Here is a 23,983-nt window from a genome sequence, read left to right on the forward strand (position 1 = left end):
TTACTGTTTTTCTCTCAATTGCTTAGTAAATAAACATTTAATTTGAGGTTTTTTTCTCTTTTTTTTAAAGGTGTGTTTTTTATCTTCAATGAACACAACCTCTTGGTGTCTTGAGATTGGTGTTTCTTATCTACATTTTTTATACCAGCACTTGCACACTCAATCTTCAACTTGGATTCTCCTTTTCATATCTCCATGAGATAAATAGAAGTGTTAAGTTCTGATGTTCATGTTCTTCCTTTGATGAGTCATGCCTTAAAACTTTAGGATGTGATGTATGAGTCTTCCTTCAATGTTGCTCATTTTTTCAACGACTCTTTTGTTGAGATTTGGCTCATTATATTTTGGGCTAAAATCTTTAGTTTATTAGGATTTGATTTAACGTGGATTGTAAAAGGTTTTAAGGGATTGTTATAGGATTTATTAGGATTTTATTGTAAAATAGAGATCAATAGAATCCACTATAAATAGGATAACAATGTAACCCTAAAACACAAGAGACATAAGAGGCACTGGTGCAATTGAGAGAATTTGCAATTGCTGAGTGATTGTATTCAGGTTCGAATCAATATAAAGGAGCTCTTGTAGGGGATTCAAGCACCTCAATTCCACGGAGTAGTAGAGCGAGAAATCACAAATAAAGCACACAACATCTTTGGTCACGCAGTTCGGCCAAATTGTCTACCTCTACGGCTATAGAGTAGCTATAGCTCCTTTGTATTACTTGTGGCATGAAGCATGTGGTACCAAGTACAACTTTTAGGGTTACATTGTTATCCTATTTATAGCTATTGATCTCTATTTTACAATAAAATCCTAATAAATCCTATAACAATCCCTTAAAATCTTTTACAATCCACATTAAATCAAATCCTAATAAACTAAAGATTTTAGCCCAAAATATAATGAGCCAAATCTCAACACTTCTCTTCAAGACTTTACTTTGTAGATTTTTGAGCTTGGCTTGAGTGAGACAAATCCATAATATATACATCCAGGGGTTTTTCGAGGTCCAATCATCGCCTACGTGGCATCTCATGATTGACTAATTTCATTAAAAATCCTACATGGCAATCATTCATCCTTTCCTCTTAATGTACACATTCTCCTTAACCTACACTCCTCTCTATTTAAAAGCTTATATAAGACTCTTATTCTTCAATCATCTTTCCATTATTTGGATTTCTCCTTAGCCTACACTGTTTCTTCAACCATCTCCTGCGTTTTGTGATTTTTGAGCATTTCTACATGGCTTCAAGATCTCCTTTTGTGGTTCTTCATGACTATACAAAGGTCTGTATTTTTTCTCCTCTGAAATCAATTTTTCATGTCTTTGGTGTGTTTTATTGTAATCTAATCTCAATCCTTTAAAATTCATGTATTACAAACCCTAATATGTGTTTCTCCTCATTCCCTTTCAATAATTTTTTTACAAGATTATGGTGTCATTAGACCTATACACGCTGAAAATAAAAATTTCACGGATATGGATCAAGGGTATATTATTATTATTGATCTCGTGAGTGTTCATAGAACAATTGAATTTCACCATCAGAATGGTGAATGTCGCTTGGTTAGTTTAATAATCGTATACTTTTTTTTTAACTTCAATGTGTTTTATTATGGTTTTTAAAATTTCATAATTGATTTCGCACTTTTTTTTTTCCAGCTATTACCTTCTCAAATCGTTTCATTCTTTTTAAGTTTTGGAACATCTCCGGTTCAACTTCATACTGGTGTGATAGACGACATCCCCTACAACGTGTTTTCGTCAAAACCTACGGATGCGCGTACAGGATCTGGTTGGAGAAAATTCTGCAAAATAATGGAAATTAAAGTCGGTGACATAGTTTGTTTTAGGTTTTAAAAAATAGCAAATAAAATTATTAAAGTTAAGGTGGTTTATGGTAATATTTAGTCAGTTGTTATTCATTCCAAAATTTAATCAGTTGTTGTTTTGTCTTGGGTATCTTTTCGTTGTTTTGTTTTTCTCAATCTACATGAGAAGATTGTTCTCATGATTTACTTTATTTATCAAATAAAACTAATTTCAACAATAAAGTACAAGATTAATTGTTATAGGTAATTACAGATTCCTTTGTAGTATAAAGTTTATTTTTTCCAGTAATAGAAACAGACGTCATCTTAAATTGATATTCAAATATATATAAAATAAAAATACGAGATATAAAGTTTGTTCCCTTTCAAAAAAAAATATACAAAGTTTATTCGTTATTTTTTTCATTCTGAATTTTTTTTTCGAATTTATATATAAAAAAATATTTACCTTTTTAAAAATAAAAACCGTTGTTAATTACCTTTGTTAAAAACCATTGTTCATTAGCTATCTATTTAAGGAAATTACTATTTGAAATTAATTATTTATTTTCTTCAATTTCCTTATATAAACCACTTAATTATATTAATTTGTAGTCAACTCATAAAAGACATTAAATGTTATATGGAATAAATGTTATATTCATTTTTTTTAAAACCCCGTTTAAAATAATTAATTACATTTTAATGCATTGACTATTTATTTAATGAAATTATTATTCGAAATTAATTGATTAATCTCTTCTAATTCCTTGTATGAAAAATTAATGACGCGAATCACGTTTTCTTTTTTTTTTTGAAATAATTTCCATTTTTTAAATAATAAAAAGCATTTTAAATAATTAATTACTTTTTAAATTCATTAGCTATCTACTTAAGAAAATTACTATTCGAAATTAATTATTTATTTCCTTCAATTTCCTTATATAAACCACTTAATTATATTAATTTGTAGTCAACTCATAAAAGATATTAAATGTTATATGGAATAAATGCTATATTCAATTTTTAAAAAACAAACATCATTTAAAAGAATTAATTACATTTTAATGCATTGACTATTTATTTTAGGAAATTATTATTAGAAATTAATTGATTAATTCCTTCTAATTCCTTATATAAAAAAATTAATGACGTGAGTCCCGTTTTGTTTGTTTTAAAATAATTACCATTTTTAAAATGAAAAAAAAAAACGTTTTTAATAGTTAATTACTTATAAAATTCATTAGCTATTTATTTAAGGAAATCACTATTCGAAATTAATTATTTATTTCCTTCAATTTCCTTATATAAACCACTTAATTATACTCCCTCCGTTCCTATATAACTGGTACTTTAAGGTTGTTGCACAAGTATTAAGAAATAGCAATTAATGTTCTTGTTTTACTAAAATTACTATCTAACTTCCAATTACACCCTTTATCTCTCTCATTAATTTTAACTTTTCAATTTTTCTACCACCAATAAATGAAGGGTACACTTGGTAAAGTAGAATTAATGTTCTCTTGAATCTTTAAAAGTATCAGTTATATAGGAACAACAAAAGAACTAAAATAGTATCAGTTATTTAGGAACGGATGGAGTAATAATTTGTAGTCAACTCATAAAAGACATTAAATGCTACATGGAATAAATGCTATATTGTTTTTTTTAAAACCCCATTTAAAATAACTAATACATTTTAATGCATTGACTATTTATTTAAGGAAATAATTAGTCGAAATTAATTGATTATTTCCTTCAATTTACTTTTATGAAAAATTAATGACGTGAATCTCGTTTTCTTTGTTTTAAAATAATTATCATTTTTAAAATGAAAAAAAGTTTAAAATAATTATTTACTTTTTAAATTCATAAGCTATCTATTTAAGGAAATTAATATTCAAAATTAATTATTTATTTTTTTTAATTTCCTTATATAAACCACTTAATTATATTAATTTGTAGTCAACTCATAAAAGACATTAAATGCTATATTAGATTTTTTTTTAAAAACCCTTTTTAAAAAAATTAATAATTACTTTTTTAATTCATTACCTATCTATTTAAGGAAATTAGTATTCGAAATTAATTACTTATTTTCTTCAATTTCCTTATATAAAAAAATTAATGACGTAAATAGCGTTTTCTTTGTTTTTGAAAATACAACGTTTTCTACAACCAGCAACTAAAAATAATAATAATTAATTTTCTTTTATATAAAAAAACATTTTTAAACATTTAAAAAAATAATTCATAATTAGTCAATGATAAAAACAACAACCACTAATACATAATTAATCAACAAAAAACGTTTTCTATAGTGATTAATTAAATGCATAATTAGTCAATGCTTATTAATCAATTAATGTTATATCCATGTGTAAATAGAGACTAACCTAATTATTAACAAATTAGTTATATCAATCAAATGTTTGACAAGAGCAATAATTCTAAATTCACACTAATTTCGCATGATTAGCTGCCACGTATGAACTCCGAAAATGACCCTTGTCTATTATGACTCTACATTATAAATAACTTGAATTTGATGAAAATATTGTATATTTCATTCATAATACTTGACTAGACTACAATATATATAAAGTAATAAAGAGATAAAAAAGAAACTAAATCTATCTAAACCTATCTCTATCTAAATAGATATTATCTCTATTTAAATAGATACTAATCTAAAATAGATAAACAAATCTTAACTATATCTCTATGAGATAGCACTAATAATAAACTAAATCTTAACAGAATTTCAACACTCCCCATCAAGCTAAAGCTTACTTAGCTTTAAGCTTGTAACAAATCGAACCCAAGAAGAAAATTATCTTAATAGATATCCCTTAATAATGACGGTCTTGGCGAATCTCTGAATTGAATAACCTTTCAAACTTCTAGTAAATTCATGGCGGCAAAAGACAACTTCTCATACTTGATCTGGCTGAAATTGATGCAAGACAAAAACCAATTCTTCTGGAGTGTCGTAGGGTAGCTGAGCCAGCAAACAAGGGCGAAAAACCGGCAACAATACGCCCGAAAAAAACAAAGCTGAAGCAACAACTCACCAACAACAACCACACAGAAATAAAACATACTTGAAGTCAATCGATTGATGGCTTCTAAGACAAACAATGGTGTCAACTTTGACACAGACAACTCTCAAACATTAGAGAGTGGGCCAGCGCAACTCGTAGCTGAAGCCCTAAAACCAGAACCAATAACTCTCAACTAGAGAGTGGGCCAGCGCAGCTCGCAGCTGAAGCCCTGAAACCAAACCCAAACAGTCGCGACAAAACAAACGAAGGTGACACTGTCACCTTCAAAACCAAACCAAACCAAATTGCATAAAGTCAGCCTAGATCAATATAATAATAGCATCTCGAACCATGAGACGCAAACAACAACTCAAGTCTCAAAAACCAATGTGGACCTGAGCGTCAAAACAGAGTTAAAACTCTAAACCAAACCAAACTTGGCCAACAGTGAGATATGGCACGAGAAACGTCCAAACAGGGTCAAAACAGTTGACCCACAAACCAAACAGGGAGAGGAAGACCGAATGATCACAATTGTGAAGGCACAACACACGTCAAAACAGAGGATCCTTAAAACCAAACCTGGCTGATACACAAAGAGGACCAGCGAGAACAAAGCATCGGAGAGAGCGGTGCAACCTGGCTTATACACAAAGAGGACCAGCATGAACAAAGCAGCAGAAAGAGTGGCGCGTGGACTTCACACGCAGAGAGATAGGAGGCGTGTGGCTTGGCATCCGACGGCGGTGGCTGACTGTAGTCTCTAAGATATTTAACAATATCTAACACTTCCCCTCAAGCTAAAGCATATATTTCATATGCATAGCTTGTAACAAATATTATTAACTCGAGAAGCCGTTGCTGCCGGAGAGAGAAATTCACACAACACTTCCCCTCAAGCTAGAGCATATATATCATATGCATAGCTTGTAACAAAAATAATTAACTTGAGAAGCTGTTGCTGCCGGAGAGAGAAATTCCCAAAAACAATCCAAAAATCTTTTCCAACTCTAAAACCACAATTGTGCCAACCAAAACCAAGAGCAACCCAACACACTAATTGAGAACTGGACTGGACCAAAGAGCCACGTGGTGCTTCATTCTGGCATCATCAGAAACTTCTAATATCACCACTGCTTAAAGCAACATGAAAACTTTTATGTACCATTAAAGACAAACACAAACAAATGCAGTAATCAGAAATTGTTGAGGCTTGAAATTGCCCTTCAGCGTCTACTTCCAACGAGTAGGTAAAGACTTTGCCCCTTTCGCACAGTAGGAAAAAAAAAGAGTGAATCTACGAAATCTGAAATCGCTTAAACTGTTGCATCAAGAAAATCTCAACCTTGTCATGAACCAGAATTGTAATGATGTTGGTCGAACACTTTATCACTGTTAACACATTAATTTATGAAAAACTGATTTTGAGAAATCGCCACAGATGTAATGATCAATGATCTTTTTTGTGGTTTCTACACCGAATATTTAGTATATGAATTGGCAAAGAAGGAAATTGACGAAGAAATCATAGGAGAATCACAAGATGAAGGACATTCGTAGCGTTCTTTTCCATCAAAAACTTTAATACCACTGTTGTTGATGAAATAGAAAGGAAAGATCCAACAAAAACCTCTTCTAAAGCTTTACCACCACATAACGATAAAGTAAGTCCAACATGCACATAAATAGAAAAATCTGAAGTAGGCCTCCAAGAACAGCAAACAATACTCTAGATCTGGGCAAAAAGACCTCTGGAACAGCACCAGGAGGGGAAGACGACCTTGTCTGTGCAATCACGACAGCGAAAGGATGCTTGGAGGTTGGCGCGTTAACATCACATGCCAGGAGTGAAGCCGTGAGTGAAGGGACGTTGACAGTGTTGAACGTCAATGGTGACTGCCAAGAACGTGGCAAGGATCACTAAGGTTCCAAGAGAAAGGGAACCATAATCAGAAAGAAACGAGGCCATAAGAAAACGGCTAGAATTAACAAACGGAAGCAAAGTACGAAAAATAAATCCAAAGAGATTTGGAAAATCACCATGAGGGGGCTCACGGGCGGTAGGACCGAAACTTGCTCTGATACCAACTTGAATTTGATGAAAATATTACTTGTATATTTCATTCATAATACTTGACTAGATCACGAACGAAGAGGGGGGGGGGTGTACTCAATCCATGATTTTATGGTAGGAAACAGTACTGGTGACTTCAGGCCATGTAAGAATCAGTATAAAATAACCTTAAAATTTGAGATCAAAGTCATTCCAGTAAGCGTTGAAAAGGTCCCCCTAAATCTCTTCAAATTTGCTGATTTTGAAGAGATATTAAGCCCTTCATTTGACCAACAAATTTTGGTTGGTAAGTATTTTATGTGATTCTTTCATCAATACACGAAAAATTATGGTTTTTGTTATTCTGACAAATATAATTTTTTCCATATATCATTGGCTCGCTTACAGCCATAGGCACAGAAGTTGAGTTCCCACGAAATGGAGTACCTACAAAAAGTGAGTCCATTTTCCCACAAAATGGAGTGCCTACAAAAAGTGAGTTCATCAATGTTCTGGGAACTCAACTCAGCAGGGATAGTCCATAACTCAACAAATCCTTATGTCGATTTTCACGGACATAAATTCATATGAAACTCCTTCATTTCTAGGGTCAAATAATCCATGCAGAGTGTAGGCGTAACCTTCACGAACATTTTGCTAATAGAATCACTGAAGGTTTGGTATACCGTTTTGAATATTTCTGCGGATGGCATAATTTTCGAGGACTTAGTGCATCTAGGCATATCTACAAGATACACTTGCAAAGTAGAACAAGGATGGTTCAATATAATAAAGATGTGTTTCCTATGCGTGATCTGATATTTGACAACGTGCATGAAATTCTAAATCCTAACTTTGACGAGCGGTTCTTAGTTGGTATATAAAGACCTTCATTTAAATAATTTCAAATACATCAACACAAACATGTATTGACATTACCATTAAAACATATGTTATGGGCGAAGTAACGCACGTCGGAAATTACAACGATTTGAGCGGAACGGAGTCAATACGAAGAGCAGAGACATTGAAATTGAATCTCAAGAGTAAGTTTGCTTTTATCAATGACAAATTAATATTATTAATTTCTCTAAATTCATACGGATGAAAATTAACAACTTTTATTTAATTTTTTCAGCAAAAAAATTAAATGTTTTTTATACGGCTAATTTGTCGACGAATTGGGTGCACTTCTAAATTCAGAAGACAACAAACATGTTGTTATTATCATATTGTTGGGAGTAGTAACAATTCATCAAGGTACATTTAATTATTTTGAGTAACAAACAAACATAAACTTCTATATAATAAATTAACATGTTCAAACTTAAACTTACAATCGATCGCTAATTTTTTTTTCCAAGGGAATATAAGCAATTATTGGGTTAAACTGCACTAAAGTAATGTTCAATCCTGACATTCCACAAGCAGTGTCCTAAAGAGAAAGGTATGTATGTACTGTGGATTTCATATTACTTTGAACAAATTAAAATGACAAATAATAGCATAATTTTTGTTTCTTCGCAGATTATTTGAGTGTGACGCAGTTCATACTCAAGTAATGAATGTTGGGATTGAAAGATTAAATGTTACTGAAGAAGATGAGTTCCTGACGCTTTTGCCAAGCACAAGGATTAAAAATTTGGTTACTTACAGATCGATATGTTCTCATCACTTTTAATTTAATTTATTAGACATTGCTTTTTGATTAAAAAAAAGCAGACATTGATTTTCATTCAACGTTTTAATTAAATAAACCATTACCTATTATATTATTAAATTAGTATTAATGAATAAATTATTAAATTAGTAAATAAACATATAATGTTAGAATTACACTAAACAAAAATACGTTTTAAATACAAAATTCATGGGGATATAGATTTTTAAACACTAACTACAAAATTAAATACTTATTAAATTAAATTAATAATCACCTATTATAGGAAATTAATAACACATTAATAATGGGATAAAATATCAATTAATTAGACCATAAACTCTTATACTCTTTCATTGAATTTAATTGCTTTAAATTTATGACGTTATAATAGGAAAAAAAGATTTTGATACACGTTTTAAATTTTTTTTAAAAAGATTAATTTATAGTCAACAGTAAAACAACAACTACTATATTCAATTCTTTTTTTTTTAACGATACTATATTCATTGAATTTAATAACACATTAATAATGAGATAAAAAATCAATTAATTAGACCATAAACTCTTATACTCTTTCATTGAATTTAATTGCTTTAAATTCATAACATTATAATAAGAAAAAAAAAAGATTTTGATACACTTTTTGAAATTTTTTAAAAAGATTAATTTATAATCAACAGTAAAACAACAACTAATATATTCAATTTTTTTTAACGATACTATATACAATTCTTAAAAAAGCGTTATTGTTTTGTAAAAAAAAATGTTGGAACAATTATTTAATGTTTTTTTAAAAAAACTTAAATTTTAATCAATTTAAAAATAAATACCGTACTTAAAAAGGAAATAAAAAAGTTCAGCTACTTAAAGGTCTTTTAACGAGTATATTAATTATCATTTAATAAATATAAAACTCTCATATAAACGTATTTAATGGATCTTTAATAGTGTGTTTTTATTCAATTATAAAAACAATAGACACAATAATCCTTCATTTTATAAAAATAAAGTTTACACTATACCAATTTTATTACTTTCTATAAATAATTACTATGTAAAAAAATAACAACAAAATCAAGTACAATCATTTCCCATTTAAAAAAAAAATATGTTACTGAGTATGTATATTTAAAAGTAGAGTTTAATGGATATGCACTGACAGTGTAAAATAGTTTTACACAGACATCCAATTGAATTCCGCCAAATCAGAAAATATCTTATTCTTTTAATTAAAATTAAAGTCAAATGTAATTATCTCTCCTATGTGGCATGCTTTGATTGGATGACTGTGTAAAACTATTTTACACTGTCAGTGCATATCCATTAAACTCTTAAAAGTATCACATTTACATATGTTATTATCACTATTAATCTAACAATCAGATGTAACTAATTTTTTTTTTGCATTTTATTCATTTCTACAGCGTACAATATTTATTCATTATATATGCGCGATTAAGGAAATTGAGAGCACAAATGATTGGTATTACCATGACTTTGAATGTCACTCAGCAACATACTCTGACGAAGCACAATATTATTGTGAAAAATGTAACAAGCATATCACTCCCACCATATGATAAACTCAAAATTGCATAAATAAGTTAATTTGTAAAATATTTAATTTATTTAGTTATTAATGTTTACATCAGGTACAAACTGTTGCTTAATGTTGCTGATAACACTGGATCAGCAACTTTTACCTTTTTGAGCGTGAAGGTTGTTATCTGATGAACAAAAAAGGCAACTAAATATTGGAAAAAATGGAAAAGGTTAACATAGTCATGTAAAAAAAAGTACATATTCATTGCTCACTTAATTCATAATATATTAATTTTTTCATTTTAATTTAAATGCAAGACCGGCCGCATGGAACACCCCCAAAAGAAGTTATAGATTTAGTGCACAAGAAATTTCTTTTCAAGGTTGAAGGGAAGGATAGATGCGGAAGGTGGTTTAAATCAGCATTTAACGTCTTGAAAATTTGCATGGACCCACAAATAATTTCAAAATTCGAAACAAAGGTATAACTTTAAACTCTTATTGCTAAATAATGGTTATTTATATTTACATCATGATTTTTGATATTTCCGATTCAAATGTAAAATCTCTGACTGAGGTATTGATCATCACTATTGTAAAATAGGTTTGTTTTAGACATTGATCATCACTATTATAAAATAGGTTTGTTTTGCAGACGATCACTAAAAGTGGTAAACGAAACACACCTCCAGCTATAGTTGAAGACTCCAACACACCTGTTAAACGTCGTTCAGACGATGGTTCCATAATAGAAGTTGTTGGAAGTAAAGATGCATAAATGTTGAAAACGATCAAGGTTTCAAAGATTTAGTAACATTTCCTTACGATTGTTTACAAATAAATAGCAATTGTGTTAAACTTTCACTTTTATGTCTTTACCCACGTTGACAATTTGTTTTTTTTTTTTGGTAAATGGAGACCTCGGATGTCACTTTCAAACATTTTGACATTTTTTAATCGTATATTGACCATGTTACTAAAATATTCAATAAATCGTTTTATGTTTGCAAATCTTCGTGTATAAGTCAATTTAAATGTGCTTTCGACCCTTAAACACATTACTTTGCCAAAAAAAACACCTACAACACATGTGCAAAAAATGAAGAAAAAAAAACCACATACCTATATAGAATAAATAAAAAAATGTATTAATTGTTCAACAAAAATAAAATAAAAATCCAAAATTAAATTCCCCGTGCAAGACACGGGTTAAAAACTAGTATCTTCTTCAACAGATCTATCATTCAATCATCTCCATGTTGTGCTTTAGTTGAATTTGATGTTGATAGCTTATCACAAAATTTTATATAAAAATATTACTATTCTTTTTGAGGAGGGCTCCACTCACTCCAAGAGTAAGTTTAAAGAGTTACTCTCAATCCTCACCATTCATTTTATTCTAATATAGTGGCTGTGATTAAAAAATGATAAACCCCTCACGTGCATTCTCCAAATTTGAAGCTGTGTTCTCCAGTTACCCATGTTTTCAGTTTTCACCCTAATTTTGCAAGGACTCATTTTTCTCCCAATTTACAACAAGCCGCAAATATGATGTGATCGTCCCTTATTTTTCTATCTCGTTCCCCAGTTTTCATTGCAGTTTTTGCAGCGTTGCCAATATCAAAGTCATGTACAATTTCTAACTCTGATATTGTAGTACCAATTAAAGTATGCATAGCAGGAGGATATATATTTAATTGATTAGAGTATGATTGAGAAACATGTGGCTTTTGAGTTTATGGGTTGATATAAGACGAACAAAAATTTAACAAATAATGAATGATTGGGGAAATTGTATTATGGTGAACAATGATGCACATACCCCATGCATTAAGAAATTTCGTGAAAATTCATTTGGAAAACCAGCACCATGTATGTCACGATTAAACTAGCTCTGCGAGGCATAACCTAGGGTTTGATCGGGGAAGCAAAGCAGAAGGGATGGATAGCTGTCAATTTGGGGAAGAAAAAAGCGACAAAACGGTAGTCTAGAATGAAGTTAGAAGGGTCATGTTTGTGTGATTAATGAAGATCAAAACCGTTAAATTAGCATAAAATGGATGGTGAGGATTGGGAGTAACTCTTTAGACTTACTCTTGGAGTAAATTAAGCCCTCCTCATTCTTTTTTATAACGGCGAGTTTTAAAATTTGGTTAAACAAAAAAAGCCACCCAAGCCCATTATTTATTTTTAGTGTCAAACTGCTCATGGACAGTTAGTGGGCTTCTAACATTGTTATTGGGCTTCAGTCCAGTTCAATTAAGTTCATAAATTTCTACACAAAAAATATTGACAAAAAATAAACTCTACACAAAAAATAACACACTTTCATATTTTGAAAGTGTACCGAATCAAGAAAAATATGAGGCTTTTTATTTTAACTTCAATTACATCGTATGCTCTTTGATCATTTGAACTATGGAAAAATTCAACCAAAAAAAAAAAATGAAAAATGTTTCAAATACACTCACTTTAGAAGCACACATCTTAATTAGAGAGAAAGTGATAAATATGACTTGATATGATACTTACGATATATAAATAGTTTTTTTTAGATAAACAATACTATAGAAAGAGTAATATTAAAATTGAGTAAAATCAGATACACATGTGATGTTGATGCTATTTTTTTTTGTTCTACAATGTTTCATTCCATAGAAACTACAACAGTTTTTCCTTAAACATAAAATTAACAATCTGGCTTCTTGAGAGGCATGAGGCTTTGCTTAGATGATTGACAGACCTCATGTCACATGAAATGATAGCTTAATACGGAAATCATGCAACCTCAAAAACACCAGCTGTACTATCAAGGGAAGTTGAGACAAGGTAATCCGTATTATTAGCATATAAAAAGAAAGACAGAATGACACCAGAGTGGCCCCTGAATGTTCTTACACATTCACTAGAACGGCTATCCCACAATCTCACATTTCCATCCACACACACCCAGAAGCTAGATACAATGCACCAAGCCATGCCAAACATGTCAGTCCATCCTGTCCACATGGAAATACATAAACTCTTGCACTTGCACAAAGCAAGATGCTAACGAACCTCATGCTCACACACGTGCCCGGGATAAGGAGTGTTCTACATCCCAGATCATCAGTTTATGATCCATGCCTCCAGTTGCAGCCCAACAATCACTATCATACACTTATACAGGATAAGTTCCAAGTCATCGAGATCATATTAAACAAACCATGCAATTATTAGAATGTTGAAATGTTGAAATATAATGATGGAGATGAATGAAATCCAAGGTATATGATGATCATACACAGGCTATTAGAAGTTTGTTAATCTTAACACTTACCTTGGTTCGAACCCAATACAGTCAATGGAATCTGAAAGAGAAGTCAGGGTACTAACTACCTGTCAATCATGATACATTCCAGTATTTGAATTGAACATCACTTAGGCTAGTCTTGCACTCTTGCTATTGTGAAAATAAAATTTCAAGAAAGGTACCAAATAGTGTGAATCTAGTTTTGCTAAATGCTCTTTGATCTGATAAATGATTGTTGCCTTTATCCTTTGAAAGACTAGATGAATTCATGAGCCAACAGTAATCCTTCAAAAAACTTGTTTTTGACTCCAATTGTTGGAACTGACATTGGATATTATCAATCTTAATAAAGGCTAAGGTATTTGACATCAGTAACTGAATTAGAAGATTTAAGCTCGTTTTTTGCTTTAAGCAATTATCTCTGACATATTCGTAGACTAATTTATTAAATTGTTTTTTTTTTGTAGATATATTATGTTACTTTAATGATTTTTATTTTTTAAAATTTTTTTTTTCAATTTTTTCATTTCATACTTATATATATATATATATATGGAGCATATCAAGCGAGAACAATACAATAAAATTAAACTTTAACACATCACGAATGAAATCTATAAGATCCTTACTTTGTTTTCCATACCAATCACAAACAGATCCAAAAAGTGGTCTCAGATCCCGATCCGAAAGGGTAGCATTAAAAAGTAGCTAATAAGAAGAGAGATCAAATATGGGTAAGCTAGTATTCGTCAAGTTTCATTTTTTCTATAGATTTTCCCTGCAGTGGTGGTTGGCGCGGTGACTGGGGTGCTATGCTCGTGGTGGATGCGACTGGAAATCCCAGATCTGGCCACCATCATCAGTTAAATCCCTATCTTCACAATCCTTCTCTGATTTGGGTCCCCAACAAGAACCCCTTCATGATCTGGTTCTCCAACCTCCACTTGCAGACTCCCCTTCCTTTACATTCATAACACGTGTTGTGGTGGTATTGGCTCTCAGAGGTGTGGCACCGGTGCAATACCTAATGCGTATTGCACCTTATACTCCACCATGAAATTATCCATGTTACAGAAAGAGAAGAGAAGAGAAGTTAAAAATAACATTATGAGAAACTAATCTTCATTAACATTGAAAGTAATTGTTAGAATATAATATAAACCATTTATTTAGCTCTTACCCAACAACTTTGGTTGCTTGACAATAATAAAGACAAACAATAAATATAACAAAAATGAGAATGTTAACAGAAGTTCTCCTGAAGAAGCAATCTTGGGCTCTATATGTGACACTGACTGTGGAAGAAGCAAGTTTCCCCTACCAAAAACCATGAGACTAATTATTTGTATGGAAGAAGCAAACTATTCGAAACCTGCTTTCTTATCCTATCTTTTCTAGATTTCTGATGGTATTTAAGCTTCTTCTTGGGGACCAAGATATAGATAATATGATAATGCATTATAAGCCTAGCATGTCACTGTTAAATTTAATTTTACAGAAATTTACCAACTCCCTTTCTCTTCTTTGGCTTCAATTGCTGCTGATCCTACTGAGCAATGCTTCAGTTATTGGTGCAGAACAAAAGGCAATCAATTTCTTCTCATTCTTCAGTGCTTACATTAGCTTAGACATATTTGATTATTTCCTATTTGAGCTAGCTCCTAAATATAGTTCAGGATTTTTTTTTCTTTCTATTCTATATGAGCTTAAGCACCATTTGACTTGTCTAGTCTTTTGCAGAACTATTACATTGTTTTCCTGGGAGCTCATCCTGTGAGTAGAGATATAGCACTAGAGACCCATTTAAATATTCTTTCAGCTGTTAAAGGAAGGTAGCCAAATAAACTTATGAACACTTGTATATCCTCCACTTTTCAACCTTAAAATAACATAAAAGGGATCTATGTATCTCTAGTTCAACCAAATTCTATCCTGTTTTTTACGTACCAAAAAAAATTCTATCCTGTTTTTAAATTAAAGGCATCCTTTAATTTCAAAGCTCTCTTACAGAAATTTCTTTCATTGTTCTGTTTTCATGAGTCTCTTTTGGATTTTAACCAATGTTTAGACTTAGCAGCCACCTTGAAGCCAAAGATTCTATTGTATACAGCTACACACACAGCTTTAGTGCATTTGCTGCTAAATTGTCTGACGGTGAAGCCAAGAAATTATCTGGTATGTGATCATTCTTCTCTTGTTCCTTCATATTTTTTTAAATTATCTATATTGATAGACACTTTTACATTTTTTTATTTGTATGTGTAGCCATGGATGAAGTGCTATCAGTATTACCAAATCAGTACCGTAAGCTGCACACAACAAGGTCATGGGACTTTATTGGCTTACCTTTGACTGCTAAGAGAAAACTGAAATCAGAGAGTGACACAATTGTGGCTCTTTTGGATACAGGTTCATCATACCTTTCTTCATATTTTTATTTTCTTCTTTTGTTTTTCATTTCCTTTTTCTTGTTGTTAGATATTATAAATGGTACCTGATGATTTAAGTGCAAAACATTGTCTGTCCTTATTGGTGAGGTAGGGATCACTCCTGAGTTTCAAAGCTTCAAGGACAATGGATTAGGTCCTCCACCTACTAAATGGAAAGGAACTTGTGACCAATATGCTAATTTCTCAGGCTGCAATAAGTAACATCCCTAACCTTCTTTAGGCTGTAATATATTGTATGACTTTCTTAGAGTTTGAGTTAGGCCTAACTCTACCCCAAATGTTAGCTTACGGATGAGGATTGTTCTACCGTATATTAAGGCTTATTTAGCCATATCTCTAGTCAATGTAGAATTCTCAGCAGGCTTAAGCTAACACTATGCATTCCTTGTGCTTGCAACCTACATGGAAAACTTGAAGCAAAATAATAGGAGCCAAATATTTCAAGATTGATGGAAGGCCTGATCCATCTGAGATTTTATCTCCCATAGATGTGGATGGCCATGGCACACACACGGCATCAACAGCAGCAGGTAATCATGTCCCAAATGCAAGTCTCTTCGGGTTGGCCAAAGGGACTGCTCGAGGCGCAGTGCCCTCAGCCAGGTTGGCAATTTACAAAGTCTGCTGGAGAATTGATGGATGTGCAGACATGGACATACTTGCTGCATTTGAAGCTGCTATACATGATGGAGTGGATGTCATATCCATTTCCATTGGTGGAGGGATTGCAAATTTTGTACAGGACTCTATAGCAATCGGAGCATTTCATGCGATGAGGAGAGGCATCATCACTGTGGCCTCAGCTGGAAATGATGGTCCAGCTATGGCAACTGTCTCAAATAACGCGCCATGGATTGTAACAGTAGCTGCTAGTGGAATTGATAGGGATTTCCAGAGCACTATAAGGTTGGGGAGTAGGAAAAATGTTTCAGTAAGTTCAGTTACTTTTGGCAATCACATATTCTACATAGCCAGAGTAATGATGAATCATGTCTTTACATCCAAATGTTGCTTTATGCAGGGGGCAGGAGTGAGCACCTTCAATCAAAAACAAAAACAGTACCCCGTTGTTATGGGTATGGATGCAGCCAGAAACTCATCAAGCAAGGAAAATGCTAAGTAATTTTATTTCTGGGTTTTCCAATAACACCTTGCTGAGTTTTCCACATTAACAAATTTTTTCAATGTAATGACAGGTTCTGCTTTCAAGATTCCTTAGAGCCAAATAAGGTAAAAGGAAAGATTCTATATTGTAGATTTGGAACATGGGGCACTGAAGCTGTCATAAAAGCAATTGGAGGCATTGGTACTATAGTTGAAAATGAGGAAGTTCGAGATGTTGCTCAAATATTCATGGCTCCTGCAACAATTGTGAATAGTAGCATAGGTCAAGTTATTACCAATTATATTCAATCCACAAGGTAAAAGATGTTCTTGTTAATCTTTCTTTAACAAACTTATTAATTAACCTTTGCTACAACAAGGCATCTTTTCTTGATTTTTAAATTTTCTTGTTTTACAAAGATCACCATCAGCAGTGATAGATAAGAGCCACGAAGTAAAAATACCAGCTCCGTTTGTTGCTTCATTTTCATCTAGGGGTCCAAATCCATTATCCCAACATGTTCTCAAGGTACTTACAATTGCAATTTTTTCTTCATTATAAAGTTAGTAGTGTGCCTATTTCTATTCTTCTTGGATATTGATAACAAAGCTTGTATTTGAGGAACTGAGTGTTCTATAATCCATTTGATGCAGCCTGATGTTACAGCTCCTGGCATAAATATCTTGGCATCTTATACACTTATGAACTCAGTTACTGGTTTAAAAGAAGACACACAATTTTCAGAATTTACACTAATGTCTGGGACTTCTATGTCATGCCCTCATGTTTCTGGAGTAGCAGCATATGTGAAGTCATTTCATCCAGATTGGACTCCTGCTGCAATCAGATCTGCCATTATTACCACAGGTGAAAACTAAAGCATTTATTTCCACTTCTATTAGTGTTCAGTTAATTTGTTTTATCATAGCTATAAAGCTCCCGCTAAGCACGAGGTCCGGGGAGGGGCCGGACCATTTTTGCAAGAGGCTGATTCCATGGCTCGAATCTGTGACTGCGAAGTCATATGACAACAACCTTAACGTTGCGTCGAGGCTCCTCCTGGACCTCGCGCATAGTGTGAGCTTTATAGAACTTGATTTGCTATGAAAAATCAGAAGACTTGGTTCCTCTCAGTTATAACTTGATTTTTTAGATGGCTTGACTTGTCTATACTCTTTGTGAAGCTAAACCTATGAGCCATAGAGTTAACAAGGAGGCAGAATTTGCCTTTGGTGCTGGTCAAGTGAACCCTACAAGAGCTGTGAACCCTGGTTTGGTCTATGAAATGGATGACTTTGCTTATATCCAGTTCTTATGCCATGAGGGCTATAATGGTTCTACTTTATCAGTGTTAGTTGGATTTCCTGTAAACTGCTCCTCTTTGCTTCCTGGGCTTGGATATGATGCTATCAACTATCCAAGCATGCAACTAAGTGTGAAAAGCAACAGAGGCCTTACAGTAGGAGTTTTCAGGAGAAGAGTGACTAATGTAGGTCCTGCACCAACTATCTATAACTAGGATTATACCCGTTTGTCCGTGCAATGCACGGATAATTTTTTACGAACTTCACTGTTAACTACAATTGTTAATAATTTAATATATATAAAATAATACAATGATGTATTTTTTTTTGAACGTCTGATGTATTTACTAAAACATACAATTTTAATTAGTCAAGCACGTTTTTTTTTTAACATTCCACTTATATATTGTTATTATCTTATGTTTATGTTTAAATGTTTTAGCTTTCTTATATATATGAATTAGATGAGTTTCAAATGTTATTTGTGTTTGACCCCGTGTCGACTTGTAATTTGACGCAATCTTAACTGTAAAAGATGAAAAGTTGGTTGAAATGTAATAACATATTAGTATATAAGGGAGATATTTGAAACTAAAAGAAAATATTTATACAAACACAGGAAAATTATCCTGTTACCCGTGCATCAATATGTTCAACAATTTGCTCAGACTAATTATGTGATAAAAGTTATATAATCATTGATGTCAGTGGCAGACAATCCTTTAGCAAATACAACAAATTCAAGATCATAACTGCCAACTATGGAGCTCCCCTTCTGATAACCCTTGCTCTGATCTTTCATGCTTCTCTTCCAGGGTATAAAGTTTCGAATTTGCTGAAGCAGGACCAGACATTGGAGAAATCAGTGAAAATACACAATATGGTAACAAAGTTGAAGATGTTACCACTTCAAGAATAGAAAAGAAGGCGTGTAAATTAAAATGAAAGAACATCAAATAACTGGTTTCAAAGCCCCAATGAATTTGAAATGAAAACAAATAAAAAAATCCAGCCAATGGAAAGAAAAAAGAAGTGTTAGTGGTTGAGGGTGTTTATCAAAATTAGACTTCAATGTCGTAAGGCTTCAATCCCTTAACAACCACCAAATATCTTGTATTGAACCCACTCAGTCCCTCCATTCAAAAGACCACAATCCCCATAAGCCCAATGGTGATCCCTATTAAATTATATCCACAGCATATTTAATTTATCACGATTACTGCACAATATATCTTCATAACAATTACTATAAAGTTTTACATTGTCAGTAAATTTCATGTAACCACTCCTGACCTCTTTAAGCTATCAACATATAACAATAGAGGAAAATGCTTTCTTATTCTTGCAGACACACAAAGGATCTCTTCAATCCATGTTTTGACTAATATACTAAATTTGATCCATACATAAAGTATATAACAATGCATATCTTATGTAGCTTCAGATGACTCTGGTTTATATCTAGCTATTTTGTATATCTGCATTTCATGGAGAAAAAAGTTTCATTAAAAACATGTAAGGAAATGAACATAGGAAGATAAAGCAAATTATACATGCCTAATGAGGCAGAAGCTTGAAAGACATATTGTTCCGTTGTCACCCAAAGATTACCATTGCAATGAAAAGTATCTACAATACAAATGAAAAATAAAATAATTACACTATGCCATTTGGCTATATCAAAAATCAAAATGTCAATGAAAATAGAAAACCTAGATACACATGTGACACGTGAAATGCAGGTTGCTCCTTCCATATAGGTAGACATTTTGATAAGATTTTGCTAGTCAAGCTAGATCCCTGCAAACCAAACACTTTACATGTCATCAATTCATATCCTCTTTTTGGAAAATAATATATTATATACTTTCTTTATTATATGAAAATTCACAGAACATTGGATCCTGAAAAGTTTTGTCATGAACATGAAGATGGTCTCTTACAATGGAAGGAGAGGTACTGGAATGGATTCAACACTTGAAATGACACTTCAAATAGCTTAATGGATGAACCATCACTTGCATAATTAAAAGTAACTAAAATAAAAATTGTTGTTTGTATGTAATATACCAAACCATTGAAAAGGGGAATGCAATTGATATTATTTTGCTTTGTTTACTCTTTGCAAACAGTGGAGGATTCACCTATTGTTCCAAGTTGTTTCAATTTTTCCTGCATCATCATCAACATATATACATCTTAGGAACTAAGGTGACTAAACCCTTTTGGTTATATTGAGTTTGAGCTGCTGTCATAGGCCAGTTCCCTCTAAATCTACTCAGACACTAAGTTACTTTCTACAAACTTGTAGGATTAACTATTTCATGCTTAAGTCAAGAGGGTAGAGGCTATTTAAGAGACATGCTTAAGTCATACACTTCACCTCATAATTAAATGATGGGATTAACTATTCCAAGCATTTATTTTATGTCAAAACAATGGATGCTTGCTGACAAAGAGTTCATAGAACAAAATGTTCACACATTCCAAATCAGTTAATTATAAAGCCCCTTAATTCTACCAGACCCATTACACTCCTATTTACTACTATCAATATATGGTTATATTGATACCCAAGCAAAGTCTTTTAGGATATAAAGATAAAATAGAGAGGTTAAAATAGTTAAGGTAGCTAATTAGCGGAGACTTAATCAGGTAAATAAGGGAAAATAGTACAAAGGATTCACTGTTGGATTTAGAAAGTTCATGTCAAAGGATAAATTCTTTGTTGAACGGGAAATTCTTAGAAGATTGTTTTGGTTCTCCACAATTCAATACAATTCTTCTTTTCTTCATTTATTTAATCATTCCGATCAATTCTTCAATTATCTTCTCTAGGTTTGGGACACAGTTAAAGTGAATACACTTACATTGGGCCAAGAAACTTTCTTCCTATACAGAACAAATTCTACATGAGTGCATAACTATTGAAGGTGTTACTGCGATCTTTGCCATATAATAGAAACCAATGCTGCAAATAAAGATACTGAATTAGGAGTGTTAAAAAGTTACTTCAAAGTAAAAATATTAATAGTTGCATTACCTAATATACTTCAAGTGGACATTAGCAATAATAGTAAATAGAGACATAACAAATCCAAAAGTAATTAAAGCAGACAGCGAAGTTGATTTTGAGGTAGAAAATGTAGGGAGGAAAGAAAATGTACTTAACAGAGCCAATGAGAACCAGCTCACAACATAGTGATTTAGTGAGAGAAGTATAGGAAATTGGAATTTGACAATTTGAAACACCTGAAAGAAGCAATAAAAAATATAAAACCAAATAAATCTGCATAAAACCCCATGTACTTTGAAATTTTGATGCAAAACACAGCCAGATAGAAATAAAGGGAATGAATAAACCATTTTGTTCATACCAATTGCAACCAGAAAATTGTAGGAAAGTGACAGTTGTCAATGAACAAACACAGCATGTTAGCATCATTTATAGACACTTCAAAATTCAAATCACTCTAGTGGCTCTATGTGCTGAAGAATTATTAATTTTAAATTCAAAAGCATACTTCACATCAACTCATACAGATTTTAGAAAAGTAGAATCACCTACCAGTTAAATCAACTACCATTTTTTGTGAGTGGTGCTATTTCTACTTACACTTTCCTTGTTTGCCTTCCACTTTCTGTGTTCTGCAGAGTTTGCTCAAAAAGAAAATAATTAAATTTCTTGGGAGGAGCATGTAAAGAACAAAGTTGAATTGGTATGAATATAATATGAAAGAATCATAACTGAATACACAGACATGAGTTAGCAACTGCTAGTTACCGTGAAATAGAAACATAATAAAATCTTTAGAATGCTAATTTTAAAATCTTATTAAAAATGAAATCTTCTATTGGTTCCTTCTCGTAGAGTTTAGATAAGGTGCTCTCCTTCTCATCATTTATCATGCTTTGAGTCATTATAATTCACTACTCAAAGAGAAAAGCTAAATTCAGCACTACAGTTCAATATAATCCCATTTTGTATTCTATATAAATCCAGCATTGCAGTAAAGCAAATCTGATGGTACCAGAAGAGCATTTGGTGCAATATATATTGATTTATACTTGTTTTAAAAGGTTAAGGGGTTAATCCTATTAGATTGAAATTTCACTGAATGCATCAAAATGATGCTTTTATCTTATCACTTAGTTCGAGTTAAAATAATAGCTTCCGTTTTGCTTCTGATAATTGCTAACTATCCCAAAAAAAACATAAAAATATAGAACAGAGAATGTCAGTCTGTACTGATATGTACATGATCCTTATTATAACACATTCTAAATACAATTTAGGGAAATCCTGAGCTACATTTACCTTTGATGCATACTATTTAAAAACTAATCAAGAGCACTAAAAACTAATCAAGACAAGTAATCATGGGATGAGAAAAACAATTTTTTTATTAATGTAGTCAAATTCGTTCTTAAATATAATCAACGAAATAACTCATTAATGATTAGATCAATGAAAATACACATATTTTAGTAGACTTGGATAATATTTTAAAGATTACTACAAACTTATAGTTCCAGATTAGGCAAAGCTTCAATTATGGGTCTAACAACATGATTTAAACATGGGTGAAGGTGGACCATGAATACCTGTCATCTGTTAGTTCAATCTGTATAACCCTAGTAACTATGGAACTCTTCAGATACTGCTTCTCCTCAGAAACACCTACCAATCACATCTTCATACAAAAAACAAAATTGAATGATCAAATGGACTAATAAACATCTTCATATATAGAGATAAAATGTATAAAAATCAAATTAAACATATTTTTAATGAGTGACAGTACACTCACCAACCAAATAATCAGATTGACCCATAGTTAATGCAATTTCTGCAGCAAGGGGTTGTGTGAATGGTGCTGGAGTGAGGGTTGTGTGAGCATTTATAAGCAAATGAATCTGAGGAAAAATTCAAAGGAGAAGAGGTTGTGTAAAGCATTTCACCTATAACCCTACATCTAAAAACCTAATCCTAACTTCAAATCAGAATGGGAAATGACAGATGCATAAAAAACTGATGAACCCAACCTAACAATGGGGAATGGTTGTACCAAATCCCAGAAAAAGCACATTTAATCAATAGAAAATTCAAATAAAGGATAAAAATTAGGAAGAAACATATAAGATGTGCTCAACAACATTGGGTTTGAGATCAATGAAGAACTGTTACGAAGCTTACCGGTGTAATAGTTGACGGGCGACGTGATAGCCAACGCCGGAAAAGCCATGTGAAGAAGCTGAAACGCGGGGAATATGTGACGCTGCTACAGTCGCAGAGGAGAGAAATCAGGAAATCAGAAGGTGACGAATGGTACGGCGGATTTGGTAGCAAGGGAGAGGAGAAACACGACAGCTCCGGCGGAGCAGGTAGAAAGAGATTCATGAGAGATAAAGAGAAATAAACCTAAACTGAGAAACGACGTCGTATTACAGCTGGCAAAGAGAAAAAAAAAATAAAAAACAACATTCAGCAAAAGTGGACACGTGTCGCTCCGCCATTAGAGGTCTTTTAGCTACAGTTGTAGAAGAATAAGAAGTAGTAGATGTGACCATCAAGTCTCCTAAAGGAGTGGAAATCACAGTGAAGCCAACTAACCTCATTTTCTCTAAGACCTTGCAGAAGAGGAGCTTCAAGGTAGTGGTGAAAGCAAAATCTATGGCTAGAATGCAAATTGTATCAGGTTCTCTTATTTG

The 23,983-nt window shown here is 32.3% G+C and overlaps 1 protein-coding gene and 1 long non-coding RNA gene across 6 annotated transcripts; one reads left to right on the forward strand and one right to left on the reverse strand.

Moving 5' to 3' along the window:
* Positions 1-14,637: 14,637 nt before the first annotated feature.
* On the forward strand, positions 14,638-18,664 carry LOC130746008 (subtilisin-like protease SBT4.14). 4 transcript variants are annotated; one of them, XM_057598505.1, is made up of 12 exons: positions 14,638-14,820; positions 14,911-14,997; positions 15,153-15,244; positions 15,481-15,587; positions 15,678-15,821; positions 15,954-16,059; positions 16,280-16,793; positions 16,884-16,981; positions 17,059-17,283; positions 17,387-17,495; positions 17,621-17,834; positions 18,152-18,664. In XM_057598505.1, exons 1-12 carry the CDS (start codon positions 14,818-14,820, stop codon positions 18,484-18,486), a joined length of 2,034 nt encoding a protein of 677 aa, XP_057454488.1. In that variant the 5' UTR covers positions 14,638-14,817; the 3' UTR covers positions 18,487-18,664. The 4 variants fall into 4 exon arrangements, with proteins under 4 accessions (XP_057454488.1, XP_057454485.1, XP_057454486.1 ...); XM_057598502.1 differs by having other exon boundaries at positions 14,639-14,997; XM_057598503.1 differs by having other exon boundaries at positions 14,639-14,997; positions 15,490-15,587.
* Positions 18,665-19,856: 1,192 nt separating this feature from the next.
* On the reverse strand, positions 19,857-23,762 carry LOC130746009 (uncharacterized). 2 transcript variants are annotated; one of them, XR_009021991.1, is made up of 7 exons: positions 23,469-23,762; positions 23,083-23,188; positions 22,877-22,965; positions 21,888-21,919; positions 21,142-21,523; positions 19,984-20,071; positions 19,857-19,900 (listed from the first exon to the last, which is right to left on the reverse strand). It is a non-coding gene; the product is annotated as an uncharacterized LOC130746009 (long non-coding RNA). The 2 variants fall into 2 exon arrangements; XR_009021990.1 differs by having other exon boundaries at positions 21,840-21,919; positions 23,469-23,755.
* Positions 23,763-23,983: the final 221 nt, after the last annotated feature.

The sequence above is a fragment of the Lotus japonicus genome, chromosome 3 (genome assembly GCF_012489685.1).
Source record: "Lotus japonicus ecotype B-129 chromosome 3, LjGifu_v1.2".
Classification (NCBI taxonomy): Eukaryota; Viridiplantae; Streptophyta; class Magnoliopsida; order Fabales; family Fabaceae; genus Lotus; species Lotus japonicus.